This window comes from Desmodus rotundus, chromosome 6 (assembly GCF_022682495.2).
Source record: "Desmodus rotundus isolate HL8 chromosome 6, HLdesRot8A.1, whole genome shotgun sequence".
Taxonomy (NCBI): Eukaryota; Metazoa; Chordata; class Mammalia; order Chiroptera; family Phyllostomidae; genus Desmodus; species Desmodus rotundus.
Window position 1 is genome coordinate 152,397,648 of NC_071392.1, and position 25,100 is coordinate 152,422,747.

The window sequence follows — 25,100 nt, forward strand, 5'->3', positions numbered from 1 at the left end:
ACTGTCAAAGAACTGACTCAGCTTTCTGGAGAGACCTCCAGTACGGGTAGCTCCTGCTCCTACAATATGGTTTCTAACCCCTCCCCCCATGCCTAATAAAAGTGGAGGTCACAGTAATAGCAGGAGCACTAACTGTAATAGTAAAATAACAGCAATCACTGCTAGCATAGTTTATCTCATGTGCCAGAACCAATGCTAAGCATTCGACAGCATACCTTCACTTAACCTTCACAAGAATCATTAAGAAGGTACCGTTAGCCTCTGCACTTTTCCATGAAGAAACCAAAACTCAGAAAGGTTATTTGCCAAGGGCTAAAAGTCAGGGCTGCAGATAGAATGTGGGTTTGCCTGAATGCAGGGTCTACCAGGGGTGTCCAACCTTTTGGCATCTCTGGAGGAAGCAGAGTTGTCTTGGGCCACACATTAAATACACAAACACTAATAAAAACTGATGAGCGAAAAAACAAGGTTTTAAGTAAATTTACGATTTTGTGTTGGGCCACATTCATAGCCATTCTGGGGTGCATGCGGCCCGTGGGCCATGGGCTGGACACCCCTGGACACGGCTAAGAACCTGGGTGTTCTTTGTGGCTGTTTATTTTTGGAAATGCTCTAGCTAGGTTGGTCATTCCCACACTTTTGGATTTCACAGACTTTTAATTTTGCCAATTAAGGCAATCTCTCTGTGTCATACATAATTCATACTTATATAGAAAATGCATTTATAATTACATAATAATTACACATATAATTAAACACATATTTCACACACATATACATACACACTCACGCATATTTTGCTTTCAGTGGCCATCATTTTATAAAACAGAGGGTATTTTTAATAACAATAATAACAGAATAAGGATGTCCAGGAATTTAAAATAAATTGGCAATAAATTGGATACTTTATTTTAAATTGAAGTGGAATAATTTCGCTTAATGGAAAAACATCACGTTGGTCTTGCTTTTCTCACTTTACCCCACATCAGGAAAAATACAGTAATAATTAGAGAATCACTACTTTTGAAAATCACTGCTCTAGCTTGTTACTATCCCCTTTAAAATTCCACGTCCAGGAGCGAGCTCAGCAGCCCAGATCTGGTCTGGTCTGTGTGGGTCCCACCTCCGACAAGGATACCTGCAATTTCTCTCCCAGACCCCTGAGCTAGGTACCTCTGAGGTCTAGGGATAAGGAGCAGCAGAGGAGTGTGGGCAGGCTCAGAGCTCCTGATCAGGGCTGGGTTAGGGCGTCCATGTTTATGGCTTGACCACCTAGACTGGCCCCTTTCATCGGGCTGTGGTTTGAGACTTGGTCAAGGAAAAATCTTGCCTGCCAAAGAGAAAACCTGGCAGATGGAGCGAGAAAGGAACAGTCTATGGGGATCTGAGATGACAGGAATGTTGGCAGGAGTTCTGTCTTGAACATCCGTCCATCTCGGGTGGGCCACAGTCCTACCTTGGTGGGATGGAGAGGGAAGGGGGCTCTCTTATAAAGAAGAGCAAAGGGTGAGCTGCATGGAGAGAGGAATGGGGCTGGGAAGAGAAGTAGAAAGGCCATGAGGGGGGAGAGGAGGAGAAGGGGGAGAAAGAATCAAGGGAGAAAGAAAAAGAGAAGGGAAAAGGGAGCGGAAAGGGAAGAGAGTAAGGGCAGAGGTAAGGAGAAGCCGTAGAAGAAGGGAAGTGGAGGGATAAGCAGGAGAGGCCCCGAGGTCTAAGGGAATTCTGTGGAAAGAGGGGCTCTTCAAGGCTAGTACCATGGACCACGAGGAGTGAAGGAGAGCTACAGTAAAGCGTGAAGGGGTTTCATTATTGATCTTGGCTGAGTGAAGGTGGGTGAAGACCACAGAAGGTATATGCATCATGCTACCCAGCTCATGACTACAGGTAGGCTGTGGGGGTGTGGATCGTGTCCACTGGGGCTAGGGGAGAAAGTGTTAAAGGAAATCAGAGAAGAGCTGGCAAAGCAGATGAAGAAAGAAGAAACTAAAGCTCTGCTGTTTTAAGTCGTATGTTTCTGCCCAAGTCAGTCAGGGTGAAACCAGAGTCCTTAAAATGCCTCCATGATCTGGCCCCTCATGCCCCTCTGACCTCAACCCCTAACACTCTCCACTGTGTTTCCTCCACACTGGCCTTTGGGTACACCAGGCACACTCCTACCTCAGGGCCTTTGCACATGCTGTTCCCTCTCCCTGGTCCTCTAGACCTTCACTTGTTTTTTGTCTCACTTCCTTCAAGTCCTATTCATGCTTGATCTCCCCCACCATAGAACCTGTCACCTTCTGTCATATTAACTTACTTTGCTTTATTTATTGTTTATCACACTCTTCCTACCACTAGAGTGCAAGCAGCATAAAAGCAGAAATTTTGTCTGCGTGTTGATGCTCCCCAAGGACAGAACAACGGTGGGAACACAGTGAGCTCACAACAGGTATTTGCTAAAAGAATGTGTGAATACAAGAGTCCACGGGCCGTCTCTTGGAGTGGGTTGGGAACACAGGGCCTGCAGAGAAGGAAGAGGAGGAGGAGGAGATGATGAGGCAGAGAGGTGAGGGAAATGTGTGTCCTTTATTTGGAGGGATTTTATGCCCACTGAGCAGTCATACCTGGGAAAGCCTGGGAGGACAGCAAAGAGATTCCTGAGTGGTTTTAACAGGCAGCTCCAACAGCCCGACATGCTGCCAGTCTGGTGGAGGAGCACTGGCTGAGACAGAGAGGCGGCCTCGCCAGGGACAGATCGGGGCAGACAGGGCACTTACATTTCGACGATGCCCTCTGGCAGGTTGGCGGGGATCTCTGTCAAGCCCTTCCCTCGACAGTCCACGATGTTATTGCTGCAAGTGCAGGCCGAGGGGCAGGAGATGGAGTTGGCGTTGCAGGACGGAGGCTCCGAGTGAGGGCCTGGGGGGCCAGAACACAGTGGTCAGCTCACGTCCGAGTCAGCAGCCGCCTGGGTGTCCATGCCCCTGCGACCAGCTTCCCCACGGGGCAGCACGACACGACAGGCTACCTGAACAGTGATCACCGGCTGCCCTCGGCCTGACTATTTCTGCAGCCCATCATCCTAGTCTTTTAGAGAAAGCGCTGCTCTCGGTTGGTCACGCACGAAAACACACGAAGAGCGTACACGGGGACGACTGTCTCAGGGCACCCAATGTCTGGATGACTCCGGTGCTTTGGGATTTTAGCTGGGAATTGGATGCTGAGGACAGACACACCTTCACTGGTTCTCTAGTGTCTGGAAGTCACTATCAAAACCAGTGGGAGGAGAAAAGGTGGCAGAACCTCCCTGTTCGGGGCACTGGTGTTGTCCAAGTGTCAACGTCATCAGCAGCAGAGACATCAAGGCATTTTCAAACAGCTTTTATGTCCCGAGAACATACCACGAAGAATTACAGCCTTAGGAAAAAGGCTAATAAGTTACTGCATGTTTTTGGAGTCTTAATTTTGTTTGAGTTGAGAACCAGTGTGAATTTAAAGCAAAGTGGTGAAAACCCAAGAGCAGGGCCTCCAAGGAACTTCTTCAGAAAGAAAATGTGGATAAACACGATACATCACAGACTAACTCCACCTCCCAAGGGTCACAGAATCTGAATCACTTTCTGTGGCAGTCACATCGAATCTAAGACAGGAAGCCAATTCAAACATTTAAAAGACATTATGTAAGTTTTCATGCTATGATTACTTCTTCTAAGTGAGGCAAGAATCTCAAACCTGCTGTTAGTTTTTCAAATGTGGACACTGTGGTCCAAAAGGTAGACCCAACCCGGCCCCCCCACCCCCGGGACCTCATCCCTCCTCCCAGAGCAAAGGGCCACGGGCAGGACTGGCCTTAGATGGACTCTGCAGACCTCCTGCCCGCTCAGACATGAAACTGCCGGCTGGGAGCCCCAGAGAGAGATTGAGCATGAAACGGAAAATGCCTGCAGAGAAGAGTGACTTGAGTTTGGCTGTGTTTGCTGGACAAGCTGACTCCGGGGAGCAGAGTGAGTCCAGTGATAGCGGTTGAATCGGAGGACTGACCAGGTCTGGGGCAAGTCCTCCTTTGGACACTGAGTGAGACTTAAAAGCGGGGGCCCACTCTCCATGTCCAGTAGTCTCCACACCTGGAGTGGTTCCCCTGTAGGGACTCAAACGGATGCTGAGTACTTCATTTGAAACATTTGCCTTGCCAAAAAAGGACAGCCCAGTGGTCAAAGATCCTTATCTCCCTCGGCTTCACCTTCACAAACACGTGTGTGCACACACATATACACACTTGAAAACATCCTCTTAGCTGAACATTTGAAAAAATATTCTTGCCTAGGGTGTAGGACTTCAGATTCTCCAGCACATGTTAGCGGGTCCGTGGAAAACACCGCAGAGAGGTGACTTACACAAAAATCCCCCAATGCAGCATCCGTTCTCTTAGAGACAGGGGATGCTGGCTTTGTTCCCAGCTGGGGAAGTCCTTACGTTTCCAAGAACATGGAAACCAGAGAACCAGCCTGTCAGAGCCTGAGAGCAGGAAGAAGAGATGGTATGTCTGAGAGTGTGGCTCTGGAGTCCCATGGCCTCAATTTGAATCCTTGTTCTATCATCTCATCCTTCTGTCACCTGTGCCTCAGTTTCCCCCACCTGTAAAATGGGGGGCGGGGGGATGGCAATGCTGATTTCAGAGCATGGTTTTGTTGTGAAGGCAAAGGAAGTTAACATGTAACGTGTGCAGAAGAATGCATAGCACAGAGTCAGAGCTTAGTAATGTGTGCTGTTGTTAATGTTGGTATTATCACTGTTGTCATTGCTAATTGTCTGCAAGTCGTAGCACCTACCCCCTCTGAGCTTTTTTGCTGCCACCTCAGTAAATAAGAATTTGGGTCACAGACTTCTGAAGTCCTTCCTGGGTCTAAGACTGATTATTCCTGCTCTTCAGAAAAATGGAAGTAGGAGTGAGCCACCTGCCAGCGCCCTTCTCTCTTCGGCTCTGCCCCTCTTAGCAGGTGGCAAAGAGGACCTGCAGTCTGAAGGGCTCCAGTCCCCTCACCCCCATCCCAGGGAGGTGGGATGGATGACTGCAGTCGTCAGGGCTCTTGAAGTGCAGATGGTGTCCCCAAAGAGAACTGCCGGGCCTAGCCTTCCACACCCAGGGGCAAGTGCACCAGACAGCACCAGGGACGATGGCCAAACCACCCCCCTCTCTCCGTCTGAGCTCCTGCATGCCCACCCACTGGGGCAGAGGGTGTCAAGGGTGGCTGTCCCTCTTCTGATCTGTCAAAATAGCAGCTGGTTGGTGTGTTTTGAAAAAAAGGGGGGAAGAAAGACATCATATTCAAGGGCTCATATAAGTAACGGGAAGTTCTGAAGTTGTTTTTGTTTTCTTATTCGAAGGTGCTCCGTTGGACATCTATGCTGAAGTTAATTCCGTTTAAACCAGACCCAGATGGCAGCCTTGGGTCCTCAGGGAAAGAAGAGGCTCTTTCACAGGGTGGCTCCGACTCTGCAGGCAGCGTGCAGCTACATTTCAAGGGATGTTGTCAAGGCTTTTAAAAAAGCTTTTGAAAAAGATTCCCTAACAAGGTCACTAACAACACCTTTAATTACTCAGAGAGGTAATTATAGCCTCTGCGAGCACCCAGCTGGCAGCTCCCCAGCCAGGCATGCACTCTGGGTGGGGACATTGCTCTCTGGGCTGAAACAAAACACTTCAGGCTGAAGATGGGGCTGGAAGATGGGCCTCTTTCCATGGACATTCTCCTCTGATCTGTGCCTGTGCCTGGTGGACCAAGCCCATTTCTACCGGGGCCTCTGGGTGCTGTGATGGTAGAAGTCCCTCCCCTTGGCTTTCCGTCTCTGAATAGACTGAGTCTAGAGTGTGCATTCTACAAGGGCAGAGGCCTTTTCTGCCTCATTCCTGTTATGTCCCCAGTGCCTATCACAGGGTTTGGCACAAAACGGACTCGATAAACACACCTGGGGGAGTGAGAGCATGAATTCATGAGTGAAATTGGCCCAGAAGCCCTGCCGACATGAGGCTGAATGTCCCCAAGCTACGGAGGTGAGAGATCCTTCTGGAAGGGCCCTGAGGGAGGGCCCCCTGACTTCTGAGTGTCTTGGGCTCTGGTCCACAGGATCAGCCACAGAGTGGGGCAATGGAGTCGCTGTGGGTAGATGGGACTGTCACCTGAAGTCAAAGGCCTTCTGCCACAGCTCTCAGCAGTGCCCAAGGCCACCTGCCCATTCCCCTAGAGCTCGCTCTACACCCAGCTCCACCGAGCTCACCTACATGGCCAGGCTATCCTAGGCACTCCACTAAACTCTGCCAGCCTTTTCTGTCCATGCATGTTGAGGGTGGTGGGGGTAGGGAGGGGGCCGTGGGTTTCCAAGGGCACAACGTGAGGAGACACCTCCCTTCCTGCCCAGCAAATTCTGCGACTGCAAGCTGAGAAGCAGAGAGGCATGGGAGCGAGTCTTCATATCAGCATAGGAAGAGTCTCTGCCTATCTCCCATGGGAGGGGCATCTGGGTGCAGGCCTGCCTGCACGCACGTGTGTGTTCCCGTTGTACAACATGTTCTCACGGGGCCTGGGATCCTCGCTGTCCTTGAGCGAGCCTCTCCACTGGAGTCACCCCTTCCTCTCCCCTCAATCACAGCCCAGTGATGGCCTCGCACCCAGAACCCCCACCATCTGCTCTCTGAGGTGTTCTGTTACAAACTCAGGAGTATGCGTGGGCTTGCTCTTCGTGTCTTCCTTTTTAAATAAGTGCCCGAGCTCCGCTCTTGGACCTCCTCCCAAGGACTAAGGAGGATGTTCTCTAATGAGGTGGGAGGGTGTGCTCACCCAGAATAGGAGATAGATGGGGATGTGGGCAAGTAACTGTGTCCCCTCTGGGGCCAGGCCCACCTTTCCCCCTTCACCGCTTCCACTCTAGAATTTTGATCTGGAGCCACAGCTACCTACGTGCCAAATGAGGAGGGAAGGGAAGGCACTCAGAGACCGTGAGGACAGACATATGTCCCCAGAGTGTTCATGGGGAAAGCACCATGGTCACCAGCATGGACAGGGCGCCAATTGTCCTACCTCTGCTGACCAAGCAGCTCTCCTCTGGTTCTCAGAGATAGGAAAGTGGGGGTGGGGGGGGTGGGGAATGACTTAGGAGGTGGCTCTGCCCACCACCATGCCACCTGTGTTCTCCTAGTTGGCAAATGGGGACGATCATCACGCTGAAATCGAAAGGCCCTCACTTATCTGCCCAGAGGAGTGGGGCAAAGGTCACTGAGCTTCAGACCTAGAAAAGGCCATGGACATGGTGAGGAAACAAGAGCCCTGAGAACAAGTGTTCCTGCCCAGGGACACCGTCGTGGCCGAGCTAAAAATGACCGACACTCTCATAGAAGCAGCTAATGCTTGTAGAATGTTTCCTGTTTCCTGTGTGCCAGATTCCGCACGAAGTGCTGTGCATATATGATCTCACTTGATCCTCCTAAACAACCCGTGACATAGATTCTACTATTATTATTCCCATTATGCTGATGAGGAAACAAGAACAGGAAGGTTAAGCAAACTGCCGAAGATGCTCTTCTTACCATCTCCTATGCCAAAAAGACACCCCAAATGCCTCTCTACATTGTCATGAAACTGAACACCATCAGAATTGTGAAGTCTCAGGGGGTGGGGAGAGGAGGCTTGGGGCCGAGACACGGATTGCATGAGCCACAGTGGGATGGTTGAATACTCTCACGTTAGAGCTGTGTTTATTTATTTCTGTCTTTACAGAGAACATCACCCAGTAGAGTGCATGGCATCGAAAACTCCAAAGGCCGTGTGAGCGTGTGGAAAGACATTAATTCCAGCATTCAAATGAAGCGTCCCTGTTGGCCTCTGGCCTTTCCAAAGCCAACAGCAGACTGCAATAACAATGGGACTTGAGCAATTATGATGAGAATATAAATGAACGTGATTTAAATACCAGGGGCATGATAATTTTGGAAATGGCTATAAACCTAATAATCTCATTCTTGCAATGCCCAATTATGGTGTTTTAATTAAAACCTCCTAAGGAGATGGGCGGCCAGTCAGGCTTAGCTTAATTATCTTTATACTTAGTAACTGGCCCCAAATTAAAAAAAAAAAATTAACCAAGGGGGAAAGTATCTTGTTTCCAGGGAGATACACCTATTTCACTTTTGATAATAAGTGAGAATATGTTTGCTGAGAGGCCATGAGGATCAAACACTGTCCCAGGCACTGGGCACCTTACACAGTGTCAGATGAGGTGCCTTGTGACTAAACAAGAAGATTAACCCTCACAGAAACGCATCTCACACTCAAAGGCAGGCGAGTGTGAGGCGGGCAGACAGCCCGATGAGCTCACAGATGTTCAACAGAAAGAGGTGGTTGATTGGGGGGGGGGGGGGGGTCCAATGTTTAATCCTCCGGATTTACAAAGAGTGACTGCTAAATACTTTGTCAGATTAAAGTACTAGAAAATTGACTTGTGGAAGGTAAATCCTAGGGTTTAACTACCCCTCCAAAAGCCCTTTAGGTAAGGATGGAAAAAACAAAACATAACCTTGCAACTCACATAACGTGAGGAATGGCCAAAGCAGAGCCTGTTCTCTGGGCTGTTCTGTGAACTTGGGTCAAGTCCCAGTCTGGTTCTGGCACCACGACACAGGGACTGCAGACCCTTCTAGTCCTGGGGCCCTAAGCTTCCTCTTGAATCAAGAAGAGCTAAGAGAGAAATCATTTCAGCATTAGCTGAAGGAAACCAAGCAGTCTGGTTGTAGATCATAGAAAAAGATTAATAGTAAATAAAGTAAGATAGAGCGCCTCACCCTGGTGAAAGAGTCCCAGTTGTTTCCCCAGAGGAAAAAAAATAAATGCCTTGGATGGGAAGGGTGCAGGTGACAGAGGAGATGGATGTTGTCACAGCGTGCTGCCAGTGACTTTCTGGGCTAGATGGAGTGAGGAGGAGCCAGAGCCCGGGCTTCTGGGGAGCAGCGCTGGGCTCCAGACAGCTGCATTTAGTGTGAAGGGAGATAGCAGGAAGCTGGGCAGGCCAGGCCCTCATAGGCCCACAGAAGCAGGCCTTCCCTGTCTCTTCAGTGGTGCGTGTGATGAGTTTTTTGATACCATCTAAGGGCCTGGGGAGGTTTTCTGATACGGCCTTGACAGGGACCACTGGTGATGAAGCTACTCACAGGGACCATTGGTGCCCCGTGCCTTTCCTTTCTCCTGAGGAGATAACCTCTGTTTTTAAAGAGATGTTCCTGCCTCTCTCCTTGTCTTGGCTGAAGTCATCCTCCTGCAAGTTACCGGGGGAATAGCCTGAACAAGGAGCTAAACGACTGCCACCAGGTCTGAACAAGACTCTGCCTTGGGGTCAGGCCTGCACCCCGGCTATGGGTATGTGGGGGGCAGGGGGCAGTGCATGAAAACAGCCCTTTTTGGACCTCCCTGGGGTACACGACCTGAGTCTTGCTCTATGTTGCGTCCTCTGGCACCCCTTTATCACAGCCTCAGAAATGACCTTTAACTATTAATTATTAAAGAGGTAGCACTTTTGGGGAAGGTGGTTGTCCTGCACCCCTAATGATGACGGTTCGTTCATCATGGGTGTGCAGTATACCAGTTCCCCCAGACCATTAAAGCTGCCCTTGGCCTTGGCAGAAAGTAACCCTGCACAGCAATACATTTTTACCCATGACAACCTGGGAAGCACCTGAAGAATCCCTCAGGAATAGGGGCCGCCCCTGTGGTGCTCCCCTCAATTCACACTATGGGGGGGATCAACAGCATATTCATGTCTGGAGTCTGTGGACTAAATTCTCTGGTCCTCAAAAAACACCTGGCTTTGCACTAAGAGGTCCCAGGGACCATCACGTGGGCCTCATTGCTATAAATGGGGAAGGTGATAAGGGTGCTCCTCTGTAACTATTACCCTGCCTAAGCAATCTGGCCATTTCGAACGAAGGAGGTTTGGGTGCTGGCATGTCTAGGACCCACAGGGGTCAGCCTCACGCCCGGGGTTTTGGACCCTGACTGCTGCTGCACAAGCAACGTCTTGCCGCTCCTTGGACAGGAAGGCGCTTTCATGACGAAGTGGTGTTCGTGTTCTGTGCAGCACTGAACTTGGCACCCACCTATAATGATGCGTTTTAACATTCTCTCCAATTAGTTTTTCTCATTAGCTCTTGGATGACTCCTGCACTCTATAATTATTTCTTTCACTGGCACTTAGGCCGATATTGTATCCTTTGCCTAATAATTACTGTAATTACAGTCGCTATATTGGAGTTGGGTGCCTGTGTGATAAACGGTTTTATTAAACGTGTTTGATGGGAAGTGATTTCTAAGTGGGCATCTGTGGGAAATTATCGAGGTGCTGCTCTGAGACATGTTTGAATGTTTTTGGAGAATAAAGAACTTGATGAAGTAGTAACATGACAGGAACAAGCAGCGGAGAACGAGGCGCAGTTGAATTCAAGGAAAATTCTTAATGAATTGCAAGTGCTGTGTAAGAGCAGAGGCGGGCTGGTCTGCAGCCCTGGTCTCCCTGGGCCCTGTAGAACATTCTGGCTCAACAAACCTTCAGCACTGAAAGCAGGTGACAGTTAAGAAAGGCGAGAGGTGCTGTCCCCACCCGTGCCAAGCTTCCCACTATCTTTCTTCCTTCCTGCACCCGACTCCCAGCCTTTAGAGGCCACTGGGCCCCGGTTCCAGGATGGGGTCCCTGCAGAGCAGGAACGCCTCTGTGGGGAAGTCGTCTATTTTTTTTTTTTTTTAAAGAAAATCAAGGGATTAAATCTACTTTTTTTTGCCACCAGAAAAGGCAGAGTTGTTGGGACTGGAGGATGTCAATGGAAAGAAAAAAACAAACAAGCAAGCAAATTTAGGACTCAGTTTAAAAGCTGCTCCATCCTCTGCGAAGGTCTCAGCCTCTCGGCCCCCTCCCAGGCCCAGAGAGCTGAGCTGCCCACAGTTACATGTGCGCATAGTTCTGTTCGCAGCGCTCCAACCTGCTTCTATTACACGTCATCTGCCTACAGACCAAATGCTTACGTTTTCTCAGCACATTCTGTGGGCCCACTAACCTATAACAATTAAGCTCCACTTACTAGCTTTCACCAAGCACTGTGTACAATGCTAAGTGCTCTTAATCCTCCCACCCCTCCCTTGAGTACTACACTGTTATTATTTCTGTTTTGCAGGCACACTAGGTAACTTGCCAAAGTCACACGCCAGGAAGGGGCAGAGCTAGGATTTCCAGCCACACAGGCTGACCCCAAAGCCTCCGTTATCCTGTCCCCCAGTTTCTACGAGCCATTGGAGGACAGGAATATGTTTAGCAAATGCTAAAGTACCTAACAATGTGAGGCTTCTTAGCACAATGGACAGCGAGGCTTAACAGAAAGTGATTCATGAGTTCTTTGAGACTTTTCCTTTAACAGATAACAAACCCTTCCTTCCCCTGGAGGTGCTGCAGTTCTTTAGGTGACTACAGAGTGCTGGGGGAACCTAGGGGCTCCGTACCACGCTCTGGGCTGGGGTATTTGTTCACAACCCAGGGGATGGCGGGGAGAGCTCATGGGTAGGTCGGTCTCACCTGGGCACACATATTCCTTCTTCTGCACGTCTGCCACGTTGAAGCCCCTCAGGTGCACAGGTGCCATGCAGAGTGTGAACTGGCCAATTGTCCGCCGCTGTCGCAGCCAATCTGAGAGCCAGGCCAGGTGGCAGTCGCAGTGCAGGTGGTTGGAGTGGAGGCGCCTGGGAGAGGAAGGGACAGAGGGAAGCCACTGACGCAGTGTGAAGAGGGGAGCCTGCCACTGGCTGAACAGAGTAGGCCAAGCCTCTTCTCCCCTTTCTCCAGCATGATAGTCCTCAGGAGCCCCGGGAGCATCTCCCTCTGCACCACTCAGTCACCCCCGCGGCCTCCACGCTAACATCGCCAGGCCATAAATGACAGTTACCCTCACACACAGGCCCCACCCAACGGATGCCTCCAGGGCTCGGAGCATTTCGCTCTCTTAACAGTAATTCCACGCTTTTCTTTCCCGCTCAGGAAAGCCTCAGCACTTGGCGAGGGGGTTGGGGGGGGGTGACATCTTCACAGTGACAGTTCTCATTCGGGTCAAACTTCAGCACTTGAGCCAGCAGGAGTGATAGACAGCTTCAAACAGCGTCTCTCTCTCCACGCTCAGCTACGGTGGCCTTGAGGCTGAGACCTGAGGTGCGTTTACCCTTTCTTCTCTCCCTGAGTGTCCCTTTAATGAACCCCCTGTGTTTGTCCCGGTGAGCCCCAAAGTGGTACCACTGAGGGCACCAGGCAGGCTGAGCGAGGCATGGAGATAGGTGTATCTCCTTCCCAAGGTCAAGTCCACCTGGTGTATCTGCTGTTCTGGCTGGTTCAGGTCTCTCTGGAAAGACTTCCTAAACCAGTTCCAGGACTCTGGCTTTCTCCCTCTTGTAGCTGTGATTCCAGATCAATTTCTTGCCCTCGAGGGAGTACGATTCCATAGAGTGATTGGTAGGTTCCACTTCCAAGGGGAATCCTGTCTAGTTAAATGACTTGAGTTTCCTTTCCAGCAACTGGGGGGCAAACTAAGGATATCCAGGGGCTTCTAAAGAGTCTTCCCCAGGGGTTTCCAACTTGCATGTTCCCTACAACCCTGGGTCATTAGAAGTGGGAGTAGGGGAGTTTAAGTCATATGAGGTTTCAGTAAGCCAGATCCTCACTCGGCTTTCTGGTGCAAATGTCAAACAGCCAGTCCTGGGGACATGCTAATCAGCAAGCGGCATCTGGGGACTTTCAAGCACTCTGTGTCAAGCCAGTTAATACTGAGTGGCAGCGGAGAGTGGTGGCCCAGGCTACCCTCATGCCTGAAATGGAGAGAGCTGAAGGGCTCTTGACCACACTCCAGTTAGCGTAAGTTAAACATCAGCCAAGAGCCGCTAACTTGTGCTGCATGCCAGCCAGCCTCCCTGCCCAGCACGGATGCCACCTCCAGCAGGAGAGCTCCAGGGGGGCGTTGGCAGCCTCAGGGGGTCCCAGATCCCATCATATCAGACCGACTAAATGAACATAATTCCCACATGAGATGTCATTTTTTCTGCTGAAAAACATTTGAAAAGATTTTTAGATTTTGTTTTAAAATGATTAATTTGATGTTATAAATTTCTATTTGTGCTCCAGAGCCAATATTTAAGGTCAAACACATTTTAATAGACTCCCAGGTCTGAGACACATTGCCTAGAATGGGCTCCAAGCAACTCTTCCCCTCTGGGTTTCAAAGCTCAGATGCCACCCCTCACCCTGTACTGTTGAAGGTGCTCCAGAGAGGTGCAGCGGGTGCGAAGGGGTTCAGGGGGCAAAACGCTAAGCCAGGGGAAGGACCCCAGGGCTAAGGGGGAAAGCCAGTCCTGTTTATTCAATAAGGATGACCACTTTGCGCTGGGACAGAGCGGGGCCTGCGGGTGTGCTTGCAGCTGGCTCCTCTTTGCTGAAGGCCAGGAGGAGAAGAGGGAATTCCTGGGAACCAGGGGCTTGAGTGAAAGTGACCAGTCTCCTGAGAGACAGGGGGTTCCATGGGCAGACACACATGCCGGGTGGAAAGGTTGCCTAGGAAAATGGCAACAGTGAGCCCGCCAGGGGACGGGCAGGGCAGGGGTAGGCTGGCGGCACAAGCAGGGCGGGGGGGGGGGGGGGGGGGGGGGGATGGGGAGGGGTGTTCTTTTGTGTGCCTGCAGGAAGAGTCTTTGAATGAGTTTGGCTGCCATTAGGAAAGGCAGTGAGGAGTGGGAGCTGAGGAAATGGGGATTCACTCTGCAGCAACGAGCATGGGCGCATGAGCCTGGTGGATGTGAGCAAATTCCTGTCAGTTCCAATCAGGGTGAGAGGTCAATGGGAGCGCAGAAGTGAGGTTTAGGTGAGTCAGATCCTTACTGAGCAGATTCATTTCTGAGATAATCAAAATGTCAGAGGTTCCCCTTTTTGGAAGATTCTATTAGAGGCTGGTTCTTCCTCCATTCCCCATGGCCTGCCCCAAGCTGCCTCTCCCCTTAGCCTTGCTACAGATGCTCCCTGATCCTTTGCCTTGGTAGGAATTTCTCCTCCCCCAAGTGGGACCCTGGAAAAGAGGTGGCCGAGAATGACCCGAACGCTCTTGTCGAAGCCTGGGGCAGTTGATGGACTCGGCTTCCTCGTGTTGGAATCTCACGCACCAGAAACGCTGGGTGAGTCGAGCTGAGCAGTCTTTCAAACTGCCTTTCATATCATGTTTGGGAGATCAAACTGAGTAAAATCATCCAAACTACAAATATTAGAAGAAAAATAATCATGTTCATCATAAGATGGGAGCTGTACACTGCCAGGAGTATTTCTCATTCTCTTGAGCGAGAAGGGAAATTACTTTAATTACTGTCAGTAATTTTGGTGAGTCGGGACGGCAATGACGGGGGGTGGGTGGTCTCCAGGGGTCCTTCGACCACGCGGAAAGCTCTGGTCTCACCTTCCTCAGCTCACCTGCAACCTGTTCTTCGTTTTTTTTGTTTCTGCTGAACAGGATGCGCTCAGGCTCTGACGTCACACTGTCTGAATGTAACCTTGGCTCTGTGCTTCATGACTGTGACTTTGGGTGGTGATGTAATTCTGGGCCTCATCATCTGTAAGTGGGGATATAAATGATGCCCCCCTCCCACGGTGGCTGCGAGGGTTGAAATGATTCATGTAAGTGCTTCGCACAAGGCCTGGCGCACCGCAAACCACCGAAACCACGTTCGATGTTGTTCTTATTGGGAGGAAACTCGCTCCAGACTTCTCTCCCCACCCAGTGTACAAGGCTGGCATCTCCGACTCAGACGCCAAGGCATCAGGGTGGCCAGGCGGTTGTCACACGTTATCCCGCACACTTTGGCAGACAGAAACACCGTACCCCAAGTTGGCAAAACCACCTTTACGGAAAATAAGGTGAATGAATACGAATGCCAATTTGTAAAAGGTGCCTTTTAGCCACAGACACGAAATTAAATTTCCAGCAAATCCTTTTAGAGAGAGCCAGTGTTCATTTTCTATAAAATGTGGCTTTCTGAATTCAATATAAAAGCTTTCCTTTAGAAATCCCATTTATGACTTCCTTCCTCTCTCCTCTGCTCCCCACTTCTCCAGCACCAAGCACCCCCCCTTTAATTACAGTGAAGAGGGATTAGTCAGCTCAAGTCCCCGGGGAGCTCTGCACAGAGCCATCTCTGAAATTAAACTAAAGAGAAAATGGCACAAGGCAGGGAGCAAAGAGAACAGACGAGATTGATTGATTGATTCGAATTCATCAGATGAGTGGCCAGGACCACACGAAGAATGGCAACAGAAACCAGGAGGATAAACTCTCCCACTCTCTCCCCCCACTCCATACACCCAAACAAAGCACCAAAGATCTAGGCCTAGCCACGCCCCCTCCTGTGCTCCAAAGCTCAAAATAAGAAGCGGAGAAGTAGAGGTCACAGAGGTGTGTCCTCCAGCCTGTTCGTGGTTTGCTGGGCACTTTGATGAGGTCTTTGAAGACCCAATCGTTTCTCCTTAAAACCCCATCACTGTACCATCCCAATTTAAAAGCAGGGGAGAGATGGATTTTCTTAGCTGAATTATGTTATCATATCAGGGATCAAAGGAAGAATTGGGGAACAGTGGTGGAATCGGGAGCCTGATTATTTTTCTTCTTCCTCCTAATAACTAGTAGTTGCTATGTACACACCACGACCAGACACACCGTAGCGTATTTCCTTCTCCCGACAACTGGGAGGCAAGCATTTAACTCACTCTCCTTGAAGCACAGACTGATGAAGACACCTGCCCAGAGTGGGCAGTACACCTGGCCTTTAAACTCAGGTCTGCCTGCCTCCCTCTCTGTGTCCTTCTGAGGGCGCTCCCTCCTGTTTCCTTATAAAATGCTCCTGGGGTCTTAGCTTCATTCTCATCTGAGATAAAGTCCCGTTCTCACCAAGGCAGGGGCTCTCAAACCTCAGGAGCCCTGAGATCGCCTGGAGGGCTGGCCCCACCCAGCAGAGTTTGATTCCACCAGGCTGGGGTGGGGCCTAAAGTTTGCTTTTCTGACAAGTCCCAGGTGCTGTTGACACCACTAGCCCAGGGACCCCACTTCGGGAACCACTGCTGTAAGGGTTTTCATCTTGCTGTGGACTCCATGTTGCTTAGGGGCCATGGAGAAGCTGGTTGCCTAGTACTGTCAGTCCTGATTTCTGCCTGAATACTGATGATGATGATGATAAAACATTGTCATCATTTGCTGTCTATTCCATGCTGACACTTGACATGTCTAGTGTCATCTGAGCCCAGGGCTCCCCCCACCACCCCGATCATTTATAAGGAGGAAGCAGAGGCCCCAGAGCCAATACAGGGCACAGCAGGAATTCCAGCCCGTTGCCTTGGCTCTCAGTGTATCTGGCTGAAAGCTCGGAGGGGCCGGCTCTCCACTACAGAGGTGATGCAAACACCCCTGAGGCCCCACCCACAGGAAGAGCATGAGTATGAACCTCCTTGGAAACATGGCAGAGGAATTTACAAAAGGGTTTCTGGCTGTGTAGAGAACTCCCAGGAATAATGGCACTAAAATGTCTCTGGGCATGGGGTGTTATGGGGAGATTTACTTCTGAGTACACATGCTGGCAGGCTTGGGCCCACCCAAACATGAGCGATAAAGAACCAAGTTACTGCGTTCCACTACCAGAATATCATTTGGGATGCAGATGAGCAGGAGAGTGTGGCGGGTGGGGGTAGGGAGGGTGGGCTAAGTCTCCCTCTCCCCCACGGGTCGCAGAGGGGAAAACTACAGTAATCACTGGCAATAGGAGAGAACGGCCAGGGGTCACGCGACATGAGCTAAGGGAATGGTGAGTCATTACGTCCAGGTTCCATATGCTCTGGGAAACATACACTAACAGACGTTTCCACCAAGGTGGAAAACACAAGGAAGATTCCCAAGATGAAGAGCAATGAGTCTGTCTGCTGCAGAAGGGTGGGTCAGGACCATGGATGGCACCTGGACCCTCCCCCATCTGCCCTCACACACCAACACCCCCTTAGTCAGCAGCAGAAGGAGGTAGCATTTGGACAGAAGGACCACCTCAAAGCTCGGGAGCTTTCACACGTAGCTCAGACTGTTGCACCTTGGGCTGCGGGTGATGGGCAGCAGGTGGGGGAGGAGGCGAGGACCTTTACTCACAGAGTTCGAATCTTCGGCATGTGGTTGAAGCTGGTGACCAGGATGCGGCTGATGTTGTTGTTGTTGAGGGTGCTGCGGAGACAGAGGGAAAAGGGAGAGGGTAAGCAGGGCAGTGGCCTGAGGGGCACCAAAATGCTCACAGAAGTGGGGGAGAGAAGGATGTGACTGCAAGAGGGACCACAGGTCACCAGCCACAGGGGCAGTGGGTGGAGCAGCTGGAGACAAGTGGATGGATCTCCCAGAAGTTAGAGAATCCATGATACCCTTTTTCAGGTGGGTCCTTCCTCCCCTCGGCTGCCAGCTTCATCCTTACTGACCCATCTAGAGCAATAATATCGCTTCCTGCAATCCTACTATGTGCCGAGTGCTTTGTTACAATAGCTCTAATTCTCACACTTACAATGCCGGTCATGTGTTACTGTCCTCATTTTAGAGAAAAGGAAACAGATATACATCATCTTGCTCAGTCATGCACAGCCCTACAAGGCAGGCATTACTCTCGTGTGATAGATGAGGAGGCTGAGCTACAGAGAAGGAAGGTGGCTTTCCCAGGGACCCAGAGCTGCTACACTCTGGAAATGGGATTTGAACCCAGCGTTACCCTGCTCCAAACTCCTTGTGCGGCCTCATGTACACACTGCCCCACCAGGATGCCATGTGGATAGGTTATTCTGGCCCTTGCTGAGTCTGTGAGGCCAGTGATGAAGTCTCCCCTTCCTTGTGCATCTCCACGACCAGGGGATGGGAACTCCTACAGCAGGACATCAGCACTGACTGGCTTCTTTGTAAGTGAAAAGCAAAGAGACAGATGTGGGCTCTGTGAGTGGATGAGAATGAAATACTACTGCCAGAGAGTGAAATTGGGCTGCAGGCACATGCCACGGGGCCTGCCCTTCCACAGGTGCCTATTACAGAAGCCCAGGGGAAGCCATCTGCAGAGGTGGAAATGGTACGAGGCAGGACAGCCTTTGCTCGTCAGTCAAGTGGATGCTTTTTGCCTTTGGCTCTTAATGAACACATTACCTTCCTCTTAAAGTGCCTTCTAACATCTTCTATCTTGTGCATTACTACAGCCCCATGACGTGATCCACACACAGTTCAAATTAAGTCTTACATAGCCCAGTTGAGTGGTCTTGGGCTAATTGTCAACATCTCTCACCCGCAGGTTCTTCACTGGCAAATAAAGGTACCACCTTACAGGTGGGTAAAAGGTGGGTCCCACTTTCTTGACATTGGGGGAGAGAATCTGGTCCTGCCCCGGTCATTCCTATTCTCCCCACCCCGCCCCGCCCCCCATGGAAATCAAGCAGAGCTTCGTCCAGCACACAGCGGCCCCTGTGCCCAGACCCCTTTTCTAACCCCCGTTGACCCTAGCTCACAGTGGGATTCCAGTGATCGCACCCCCTCGCATCAGGCTATTCCTCAATAACCCATCCTACTTGGCATTTGTTTGGCCAATGGGCCCAGGAGGAAATCTGCTTACACAGAACCTAATGCCCTTTCTTCCTTCCCGCCCATATTTATTAAGTAGCTACCATGTGTCTGGCATTATTTTAGGTGTATCCTGTGATAGAAAGGAGTGAACAGACCAAATTTACACTGCCTGCTTCTGCCCACTCTGCACCTTTACTAATGTACCAGCACAGGCCCTTTGCATTTTATGAAGTTGAACCTACTGAGCTGTTTTGTTTTATGTGGCTTATTTTTTCTATAAGTGTATGAGTGTGTGTGTGTGTGTGTGTGTGTGTGAGAGAGAGAGAGAGAGAGAGAGAGAGAGAGAGAGAGAGAATCCATCCTATCTCCACCCACTCAGGGAGCATTCAGAACATCTCATCAGACACAGCTGAAGAATCTATCACTCCCATCAGACCAGGCTCTCCTGCCTTAGCAGGGCGCTTTCTGGGGGTGAGAACTATGTCCCCCCAACCCCCTTCTCCATCAGATTAGAAATGCCTTAAATGATGCCTTCATTTCCCCTTCTATCCACCCCAGAGTTCTAGGCTCCACTTGACCAGCCCCAAGTCTGAGCATCCTCCTTATCACTCACAGGGAAAAAGCAAGATGGCTTTGCAGAAAAGTGGCTTCCTTCCAGCCAGGCTGGCTGTGAACCCAACACCAGGTTGAGTTCACAGCCAGCTTTAATCGAGCTGAATAGACAGTGCAGTTATATGCAGGGCTTCGACCAACTGCATCCGGCAGCGGTCCGGCAGCGGCCCGGCAGCAATGACTTATTAAGGCATTACTACACTGATATTTAAATGTGAGCCGTAATGAGGGCTATAAAACATTCATGATAACAGCAATTATCCCAGGGCCAGAAGGATGAAACACAGTACTCGGACTTCCGTGATCTCCTGCACAGGGCTGGCCAGCCCACAGGTGTCAAAGCGTTGGTGACCTCCTCGATGTTGACTTCCATGGCAGCTAGAATTTTTGCTTCCCTAATAAACACAAATTTATTTGATTTCCAGCCTTGGCAGCTTGCGCCTGTGCAGGGAGCACAGTGCTCTATTGGTTTTTGAGCCCCTGCCGAAGGAGGTGGCATCTGATGGAGGAGCCGTATCATAACCCAAACACAGTGGGCGGAGTAGGTGAGCATGAGCCCTGAAAGCGGAGACCTGGTTGGCGTTCTGGCTCTGCCACTTGTAGCCTGTGCAACCCTAAGTCCGTTTTCCTAATCTTATTGGGTTTCCTCCTTTGCAACATGGGGACAGTAATAGCAGCACTGATCTCATACAGCGTCAGTGGTGATTAAATGGTACAAAGCTATTAATTGCCAATATTAACTGAGAGCTTATTGTATGCCAGGCAGGTGCTGGGTCAAGGGTTCTACAGGTACCATCTCAGTGAATCGCCCCACTGCCCTGTGCGGCTGGCGCTTTGTTGTCATCTCTATTTCCTGGAGGAAGCACGTGGTGGTAGCAGAGTATGAGCCCAAACAAGCCTGACTCTGGGAAAAATGCCTCTATCTGTTGTCTGTTGCTGCTGGAATAGGTGACCAATAATTCGGGGGCTCAAAACAACACTAATTTATTCCGCGTAGTCTGGAGGCTAGAGGTTTAAAATGGGTCCACAGGACTGCGTTTTTTCTGGGAGCATCAAGAAGAGAATTTGCTGCCTTGCCTTTTGCCGCCTGGTGACGCCACGCACGTTGCCTGGCCGTGGCCCCTTCCTTGATCACTCCTACCTCTTAACTTCTGTTGGCTCTGTGATCTCCTGTTTCTAACGAAGACCCTTGTGATGGATGACATAACCGGATAATCCAGGGCCACCTCCCCTCTCCTGATAGTCAGTCCCATCCACCAAGTCCCTATATTATAGTCATAGGTTCCTGGGATGAAGCATGGAGATTTTGGGGGAGCATCCTCAGCCGACCACCATGTGCTGGAAATAGGCATGGAAAGCGTACTTGTTAGCACCCTGCCTGACTCATAGGCAATGGTCAATAATCGTTAGCTCTTATTACTGTTGCTCCTTTAGTCCTTTACAGTTTACAATGCACTTTCACATTCATCTCATTTGGTCCTTGCAGCAATCGGAAGTTGGAATCACGGTTCCCATTTTACAGATGAGCGACGTGAGACAACAAGAGGTAAGGGGCTCACCCAGGGCGGCACACGGGCTCCTGGGGAATTCGGGCCCTGCTGTGCTTTCTTTACACCGCAGTTCCTCCCAGCTTGCCTGCTGCCTCCTGTGGTTAGGGCGGGTTTGTTACTCCAGCATGGTATTCTCCGTCATGGCCAGTCTGGGACCCACAGCTGGACACAACTGGACAAGCCTCCTGTTGCCTCTTGTTCTACACACATCTTTAAAAATTGAGCAACAGAAAGAGAAATGGCTTGGTCTGCCCACAGCCCACCCCCACCCCCACTGGGTGGCTGGTTCAGACCGCAAGGCAGCAGCCTCATCACCTGCATCGTGTTCCCCGCCCACATCCTGGCAGGGTTCTGCCAGTTCCGGAGTCTGGTTTCATCCTTATTGCTCTGCTCCTTTGGAGATATTTTGAGAAAATATACTTTACCCCAAGTCACCCAGGTTGGAGGCTTTTCCCTAAGTAAATGCTTTCAATTCGGCCTTTTTTCAAGTTCAGAGTCACATTAATTGTATACAACTTCAGGACTGTTCTGGCTCCCCTGGCTCCCCTTATTGCACCCTCACAAGCTACTGAATGGGCATTTCAGTAAGAACTAGCAGTAAGGCACTTTCCCCTGATGGGATTTCAAAGACAGTCCTCCTACCTCCCTTTCTCTCTTATAAAGCTCTTCCCCATTATAAACCCTGTATTTATATTGAGACCAAGTTTGACCTGTACTCTATCTCGTGTCCCTTCTGCTTTGCCGGGCTTGGAGCATACATGCCTAACGAAAAGGGATCATTTTCCACATTAAAATGATCTACCTGGACAATGCTGCTTTTCCCAATGGATCCCACTCACGGCTGTGTGCACTATGGAGAGGGCATCGAATATTCTTCAGGGGCACTAGGGGCTGAGGGAACTTTCCATTGCTTCTGTAGGGCACACATTGAACCCCAATACCCTGAGGAAGTCTGTGCTTCCTTGTGTTCCTCAGTGAAATACTGGGGTCCTGCAGCAAGACGAGCCCCCCCTCCCCCCCTCCGCCAAACGCCGGAATGATGAACGCGTGAGGGACTGGTACACAGTCCAGTTTGTCCCAGAGTTGGAAAGCTACATCCTGCGAGCCAAATCTCATTCGGCCATGGCCTGTTTTTGTAAATAAAGTTCTACCCATTTGCTTGTGTACTGTCTACGGCTGCTCTCCTGTTACAATGGCTGAGTAGTTGTGACAGAGACCATATGGCCCGAAAGCCTAAAATATTTACTAACTGGCTTTCCAGCGACAACGCTTGCTGACCTCTGGCTGCTCTAGAACTGGGCAGAGCTCGTCCTGCCACTGCCAGCGATGAGCTGTAATGCGCCAGGCAAGGCTGAAAATTGCTCTGTAAGAAGAGGGGATTAGGTCAGAGTCGTTCAAACCTTAAACACAGAAACAAACACCGTTGGCAGGAGAGCCCACGCAGCACATGGTTGAGCTGGGATTCCAAAGCAGGCAGTCTAACTCTGAGCTGCTCCTTTCTCATCCCACCTGGGAAGACGGGCCTCCCCGTTCCCCAGACTGGCGATGTTGTGATGGAACCAGTGCATGCGGAAGGCCCTGCTTGGGGACAGGGCAGGTGACTCCACCTTGGGTTGGACAGAGAACGAACTTGGGCAGTGGTTCTCAAAGTGTGGTCTCCAGACCTGGAGCGTCGCCCAGGAGCTTGTCAGAGATGCATGTCCTGAATCAAAGGCTCTGGGGTGGGCCCTGCCTCCTGTGTTTCAATGGGCGTGCAGAGCAGTCCCATGCAAGCTCAAGTGGAAAACTGCTGAACAAGGGAAAAGGCTAAGAACAGAGCCTTTACCTAAGCGTGGAGCACAGCATATGGCCCGGGACTGAAGGCATCTTGTGTGGAGGGCAGTGCTTTCCCACCTAGAAAGAGGCCCCGGCTCTGGAATAGGACACAGTCCTTGATGGACATAGCTGTCATCACAATGGGAGAGCTCCAACTTGGCGCCCGCCCACAGCTCCGCCCTGTCCTCTGCTGCATGGTGAGGTGTGGCTCTCCCTTGAATCCCTCAAGATAGGCATCTTAGCTCTGAGGACCTAAGTCCAGCTGCAGCCACGCCACCCTGGCAACCTTAATAAGGCTGACATTTCCCTCTGTCTCCTCCGATTAGGCCTTCGCTTTATCACTCTGTGCTTTCCTGGCTCTGGGTGCAATCTGCGTGCCGTGTGTCCATAACACTCTGTAATTGGCTCTAATGCAGCAATATTATCTGCAAGCATGTACCACATAATTGCGAAGCCAGGCATCCGCAGGAAGTGCCACTGCAGTCTCCCAGTGTGCCGACCTTCCCGGGGTACTCTTGGAACCCCTCTTCTTCCCCTCCACTCAGGTGTGGATCCAGACTCCTTGGGCCTATCTCAAGGAGTTCATCCCCATCTCAAGGCTGATTGACTTCTTAAGTCTAGAGAGATAAGCAAGGTAGTTCCCTCCTTAACATTCCCCAGGAAGGAGACTCTTAGTGAGTCATCAGCAGCTATGGCAACAGGATGGCTTTTTAAAGTGATCCTGGAGGTGTCCTGACTTGTACTTACAATTATGGGTGCCCAGTGGCCAACTCGCTAAGCCCAGAAGGCATAAGTACTTCCAACAGTGCCTGTGCTGAATTCACAAGGGCTGATCTCATTAATTCTCCCAACTGTCCAGAGATACCAGTGTCATTTTCACTTGGGATCCTAGAAAGATCAGTGAACTCTACCAGATCACGCAGCTATAGAGTCGCAGAGCTCATATGCCCAGTGTGATGAGAGGACCTATACATTTAACCGTTTCACCAAACTGCCTCTTACAGGACCGTCTTCAGACAGACGGCAGCTGTCCGATTTCCACGTCTCCCAAGATGGAGGGGAGTCATACTGGCTAGTGGTGGACCCGGCCATCACTGACTTCAACACGTCAGGGACTGTGGGGCCAGCCCCTCTGCCACAGCTGCTCAAAGCAACAGCATTACCAGGTCCTCTTGTAGCAGAGAGCACTCAGCACACAGAACAAGGGCGGTGGTACAGGCGACATGGAAAAGGGGGCAATGGTGTCTCAGAGCCTTCTAAGGTCAAGGTTTGGCTAACAAGTCTACGTGTTGCCCAAAGCCACCCGCACTGTTAACTTGGTTGATTGGGAGTTTTAGGAGTACCGAGAAGAACCGAGACCACAGATCTCCTTAAGCAAAGCAAAGTTAAGGAGCTCCTTATCTCCTGCCCATTTGGAGCAGACAGGGAGTCTCTGAGGGCCGAGAGGCAGGAGGAATGAGCCACGGACAGAGGAGAAGAGGGTGGGAAGCCACCTCTCCTACGGTACCTGCGCCCCTGGACTGTCCTGGGTGCTGCACATTACTCACTTCCTGGATCTCCCTGCGGACCGTTTACATTAAAGCTCATAACCATTGTGTGGGCATATAATGAAAACAACTGATGCCGCACTGATTAGCCCATTACTCTCCACTGTTAGAAAACATAATGATCTCACAAGGGGCCTTACTCACTGACGTATAGCAGTCGGCCTCTCATTTGACACCTCAAATTAGCAGCCAAAGCAATAACAGCTGGGGTTTTTGTCTCAATATTTGTACCCGACTCCAAAGTGATTTGGCACCGGGGTGAGCGTTATTTTTAAACAGCGCTCTCACCGCCAAGTAACATTTTAAATGGTCTCCAGGTGTCTTGTAAAATCTACAGAAATAAATAAAAACAATCAGCTGCCAATTTGGGCCTTTGATGTCATGGATTCCTTAGCAGAAGGGCATGTCTTGGGTCCTTCCTTCATTATATATTCATGTTGCGACAGACAGAAACTCATCTCGTGCCATCCGGCAGAGGCTCGGTGTCAAAGAACAGCAAGAAAAGATGCCTCCCAAATACATGTAAAAAATGGAGATCAAAAGGGAAAGATGACTTTTCAAATCTGGCCACTGCTCCACCAGGGGCCGGGAGTGTGAGTCTTCACGGTACTTCCGTGTGTTCGGTCCCTGGACCCTGAAGGACGTACTCAGGCATTGAGGACGGCACAGAGGATGTCTGGTGGTGATTCAGAATGATTCGACTGCCTCCCAGTGACCAACTTAACTGCGAAATGTCCCTTACACGACAACACGAATGAGAGGGCCTCAGTCTCCTGATTCTATGTCATCACCTATAAACCGGGAGCCTGGACAGCTGATCTTGTCTGCTACATTGTTTAGAAACCAGGCAGCTTCCAGCGTGCGCGGATGTCTGCAGTGGGCTGAGGATGGAAGACGACCTCCATCGTACGTAACCGGACATTGAGTTTG

General features: G+C 50.5%; 1 protein-coding gene across 1 annotated transcript in view; it reads right to left on the reverse strand.

Moving 5' to 3' along the window:
• Positions 1 to 25,100, reverse strand: part of SLIT3 (slit guidance ligand 3) — a 509,645-nt gene that overhangs the window by 83,478 nt on the left and 401,067 nt on the right. The window contains exons 7-9 of the mRNA XM_053927422.1: positions 17,213 to 17,284; positions 11,584 to 11,747; positions 2,757 to 2,898 (exon numbers count right to left, since the gene is read on the reverse strand). Coding sequence (XP_053783397.1) covers positions 2,757 to 2,898; positions 11,584 to 11,747; positions 17,213 to 17,284 — 378 coding nt within the window. The remainder of the gene's footprint in view (positions 1 to 2,756; positions 2,899 to 11,583; positions 11,748 to 17,212; positions 17,285 to 25,100) is intronic.